At 40.1% G+C, this 5,000-nt stretch overlaps 1 protein-coding gene across 1 annotated transcript in view; it reads left to right on the top strand.

Annotated features, from left to right (window-relative positions):
• The window catches only part of LOC115231243 (leucine-rich repeat-containing protein 46), a 23,588-nt gene that overhangs the window by 13,394 nt on the left and 5,194 nt on the right, over window positions 1-5,000 (top strand). Inside the window, exons 3-4 of the mRNA XM_029801307.2 lie at window positions 2,571-2,727; window positions 3,462-3,531. Of these exons, the coding sequence (XP_029657167.2) occupies window positions 2,571-2,727; window positions 3,462-3,531 (227 nt within the window). The remainder of the gene's footprint in view (window positions 1-2,570; window positions 2,728-3,461; window positions 3,532-5,000) is intronic.

Below are 5,000 nucleotides of genomic sequence, written 5' to 3'. Positions count from 1 at the left end.
TGTGATGAATTTTGGTTATATTATGACGAATCTTTGCTCTCTTGTGATATGTCTTCGCTCAGTTGTGACGAATCTTTCCTACGTTGTGATAAATCTTCCCTATGGGATATTTTCGGTTTCAACGGCAGTTTTTTCTAGTGGTGTCATATGAAATTGTCACCCATAATTATGACCCTAGTATCGATCTATTGCATTTCAATCTCTTTTAGGGTTAGGGGTGGGGGGAAGGGTATCTTTTTTCTTCACAAATGTAAATAAATCCAATCTGTTTCTTAAACGAGGGACATATTCATACGGCACAGAATGCTTTTTAACTCAATAGACGTCACTGATTGGTTGAAATTGCAGAAATGAAGAAGAAAAAAAAACAACAAATATCTTACAAAACTATAGAATTTTCTCAGAAAGCCAGAGAAAATGTTTTATAAACACATTCTACCAGTATACGAAGTTTAAAATTTTTTTAGTTACCTAGAAATTATGTTAAAAACTGCCGTTCAAACCGAAAAGATCTTCCCTATGTTGTGATAAGTCTTTACTATGTCATGACAAATCTTTGCTCTGTTGTGACAAGTTGTTGGTATTTTATGTTAAGTCTTTTCTATAACTATTTAAAGTTATATGACAATGGTACGTCCACACTTAGAATTTGCATCACCAGTCTGGAACCCCTATCTTGTGCAGCATATAGATCTCCTGGAAACCGCAACAAAACGAATACCCGCCGTCAGGCATCTACCATACTCTGAATGCCTTCCTTCCTGTGGCATGGACACATTGAAGCTCAGATGTCTGGCAACTGACTTGGTAAACACCCACAAGATTATCCACCATCTTTCCCACAACAACTTCGGCACCTTTTTTGAATTCCATGACAAACACTTGTGGACATACTTACAAAACCAAAAAACAACACATACTTTCAGATACATGTTTTTACACTCAGAATTGTTGAAGCATGGAATAAACTATGACTAATGACTGCGCTTCAGCTGTCGAGACACTGCATCCTTCAAAACTACTATGCTTCTGGAAAATCTGCCAACAGTACACCTGATGGGCTTTTTTAAAAAGTTGTAGTGCACCTGAGTACTGTATACAACATTTTCTTTCATATATTCATTTTGTGATGAATCTATGCTATTTTATTGATGTGTCTTTAGATGATGGTGTTCTCAGGTTGAAGCCATCTAATGATGACTCTGTTCAGAAGGCTGTAATATGTCATTCGACAAAGAATTCATAGAAAAAACTGCAACTTTAAGTACCTTTATTCTCGGTCTCAAATATATACAAATGGAATAATAATGGAAAGAGTTTATTGAAAGGACCATGTTCATCTTCTGCGTAACTGCATGTACTTGCTGCCACAGGTGTGTGACAAATAGCTAGGTCATGTCTTTTCTCTCCGGCAACTTGATGCGAAAGAGGAAGTGCTAGAGATTAGTATCCGAACCATCGCCATCTAGTGGCCAGCTAATTTAAACAGCTGCAGTCAGGGGAGGTAACTGCGCCTACATGTCTTTCCTGTGTTGTGGTGAATCTTTCTTCTTCTGTGATTAGTCTTCAATATATTGTGACAAGTCTTTGCTGTGTTGTGACAAGCCTTTGCTGTGTTGTGACAAGTCTTTGCTCTCACCTGTGATAAGTCTTTGCTATCTTTTACCTTCTATTCTTTTATTTGTGTCAGTCACTAGGCTGTGGCCTTGTTGGGGCAACACCCTGAAGAACTTTTAGCTGAATGAATCAACCTCAATCCTTTTTTTGATTAAACCTGATACTCATTCTATCAGTCACTTTTGCTAAACCACTAAGTTACAGGGACATAAACACACCAACACCGCTTGTCAAGCAGTGATGGATGGGGGGGGGGCAAATGCAGACACAAAGACACACACAGAAATAGATATATAAACACACACAATGGGCTTCTTTCAGTTTCCATCTCCCAAATCCACTCACAAGTCTTTGATTGGATCCAAAGCTATAGTAGAAGACATGAAACCAAGGTGCCATGCAGTGGGACTGAACCCAGAACCTTGAAGTTAGGAAGCAGACTTCTTACCACACATCCAAACCTCCTATATCCTTTTTATTATTTTACTAGCAGTATAACCCGGCGTTGCTCAAGTTTGTTTCGACCCTTTAGAATTGGTATTTTTGAAAAGTAAAAATTTTGCATTATGTAGCTTGTTATTCTCTTTAAGTGAACATTTCTCTGGTTGAAATACGCCGAAAAATGGTGACACAGCAGTCAAAAAATCGTAAAAAATAGGGATTATCATAGAAAAAAAGGCACCTTTTTGATGTAAACTATTTTTGGTGTTAATATGGTCTGATTTGAATTTTTTTCTTCTACGGAATGAAGAGCAAGCCATCTTCTATCATACTCTCGATTTTGGTCAACTTGTGCCACAGGGTCTCAGAGGAGATAGTGTTAGTTGAAGGCTACCAAACCTGCCACACACACACAGACAACTTCAGCTTTATATATAGAGAGATTTTGTTTTACGTATTTTGATATGCCTTATTGTCTACTTATATTTCTCTCTCCTTTCTTTGATTCCCAGAACAAAATCAAACAACTCAACCACCTCGACATCTTGTGCAACCTTCAGCTGCTTGATTTGTCTAACAATGAAATTGAGTTTGTGGAGAATATATCCAAACTTCATCAGTTGGTGTTCCTTGATTTATCCAACAACTTCATCAGCCATGTTGACATTGGTAAGAAGGAACATCTTCCGTCGTTATTTCTATAAAACATCTACTAATTAGAATTAGCACTATGTCTCTCCGATCCACTTTCTGTATATCTCTCTCTGTCTGCTGTCTGTCTGTCTCTCTCTCTGCTTATCTTTCCATCTCTCTCTATCTCTTTCCATCTCTCTCTCCATCCATCTCTTGCACTCCCTAGTCCTTCTCTCTTCACCTCTCTCTCTCTTTCTCTCCACCTCTCTCTCTTCACTCTCTCTTCACCTCTATGTCTGTCTGTCTGTTTGTCTATCTATCTGTCTGTCTGCCTGTCTGTCTGTCTATCTATCTGTCTATATCTATCTATCTATCTATCTATCTATCTATCTATCTATCTGTCTGTCTGTCTTTGTCTATCTATCTATCTAATTCCTCTCTCTCTCTCTCTCTCTCTCTCTCTCTCTCTTCAGCCTATCTGTCTGTCTGCCTGCCTACTAGTCCCCCCCCTCTCCCACCTTTTTCACTCCCTCTCTCTCTCCCCTCACTTGACTTCAGCAGAAACTGAACTCTGAACGTAATGACAAATGAAATGCTGCCAACCATTCCACCATCTCTCTGCCTGTTTCCATTAAATTACATTGACACCAAAGAGAACGATATAAACAGAGAGAGAGAGAGAGAGAGAGAGAGAGAGAATGGGAATGCATGCGTGTGTATGCTCTAAAAATCGGTCAGCCATTCGAAATGTATTTATCTTTCTTTTACAGATGAATTCCCGCAATCTTTGATGATTCTTCACCTGTCAGGTAATCCATGCTGTGACAATCCTGATTACAGGTAAACATTTTTGCATCTACCTAAAACATTTCATTTTAGTCATCATCATCAGCACCACTGGCATCAGCATCATAATCATCATCATCACTACCACAAATCATCACTGCCACTACTGCCACCATCACCACCGTCATTATCATCACTATCATCATCATCATCATTGTCATCATTGTCATTGCTGTTGTTATCATCATTGTCATCATCACCCCCCACCACCACCATCATCACACTCATTACTATCACCACCATCTTTATTACTCTGTTACTCTCCGTCTTCCCTTCTTTGGATCTTTCCTTTTCCTATGTTTCTGATGAAGAGCTCCGCTCGAAACATTAAATCCTCCTTCTTCCCTTCCTTCCTGAGCGTCCAATAATACTATACTTGTTCCACATCCTCGCGTTGATGTGTTTTCTCTTTGTGTTTTCATGTTTGGATGTAAACTATATATATATATATTATATAATTTTATCAAAAAGGGGGAAACAAAAAAACAACAACAACAGGAACCAATACAGTATTATTTAATAGCGCTCAGGAGATGGAAGCAGGGAGGTATGACGTTTCGAGCGGAAGCTCTTCGTCGGAAACATAAAGAAGGAAAGAGAGGAAAGAAAGATCCCAGAGCGGGCAACAGGGAAAGAGAAAAAAGACGACTGTGTTTACGAGTTGCACATGGTGAAGGCGGATGTTGACGATAACAAGAGCAAAGTGGGTTTTTAAAGGCAAAAGAGTGGAGACAGGTTGGTAACCCAACAGATGTGTGTGTATGTGTGAGTGTGTGCATGTGCTGTGTGTATGTGTGTGTGTGAGGCGAGAGAAAAAAAAACAAAAAAAAATAAAATAAAAAAAAAATTAAAAAAAATATAAAAAAAATAAAAAAAATAAAAAAAATAAAAAAATATCTAGGTGTGTGTTAGTGTGTGCGTCTGTGTGTAGGCGTGTGAGGTAGGGCGAGACTAGTGGTCAGCTAGCAGACAAGAAAAGAAGGAAAGAAGGAAGAGGAGGGAGGTCAGTAGTAAGAAAAAGAAGGAAGGAGGAAGGGAGGGAGGGGAAGGGGTGGGGGCGTATGTGGCGTGCCAGCGTGTGTTGAGTAGTAGTGTAGTGTGTGTGTGTGTCCAGTGTCGTGGTGGTATTAATGAGTAGATTGAATGTGTGTAAGAGTGATGTATATATATAGGCAAGGTGTGTATATGTGTGCGCGTGTGTGTAACGAAAAAAAGGGGGGGGGGGTTAAGGAAAAAGGACTCAGCTGAGGGGAAGATGGAAGAGTGGTACCGCGGAGACAGGCGGGGGAAAACCCAACGACACGCGACGGTCCCAGGAACGGGCGGGAGGTCTCGTCAGGTCAAGGGCGAGGTGTATGCGACGCGTATGCAACGCGAGCCGGCGTAAGTGCGTATGTGCGCGTGCCTGCGAGTATGCGAGTGCGTATGTATGTGTGTGGATGTGTGAGTGTCTGTGTGTATGT

The sequence above is a fragment of the Octopus sinensis genome, unplaced genomic scaffold (assembly GCF_006345805.1).
Source record: "Octopus sinensis unplaced genomic scaffold, ASM634580v1 Contig17953, whole genome shotgun sequence".
Classification (NCBI taxonomy): Eukaryota; Metazoa; Mollusca; class Cephalopoda; order Octopoda; family Octopodidae; genus Octopus; species Octopus sinensis.
This window is presented reverse-complemented; position numbering and strand designations above follow the sequence as displayed.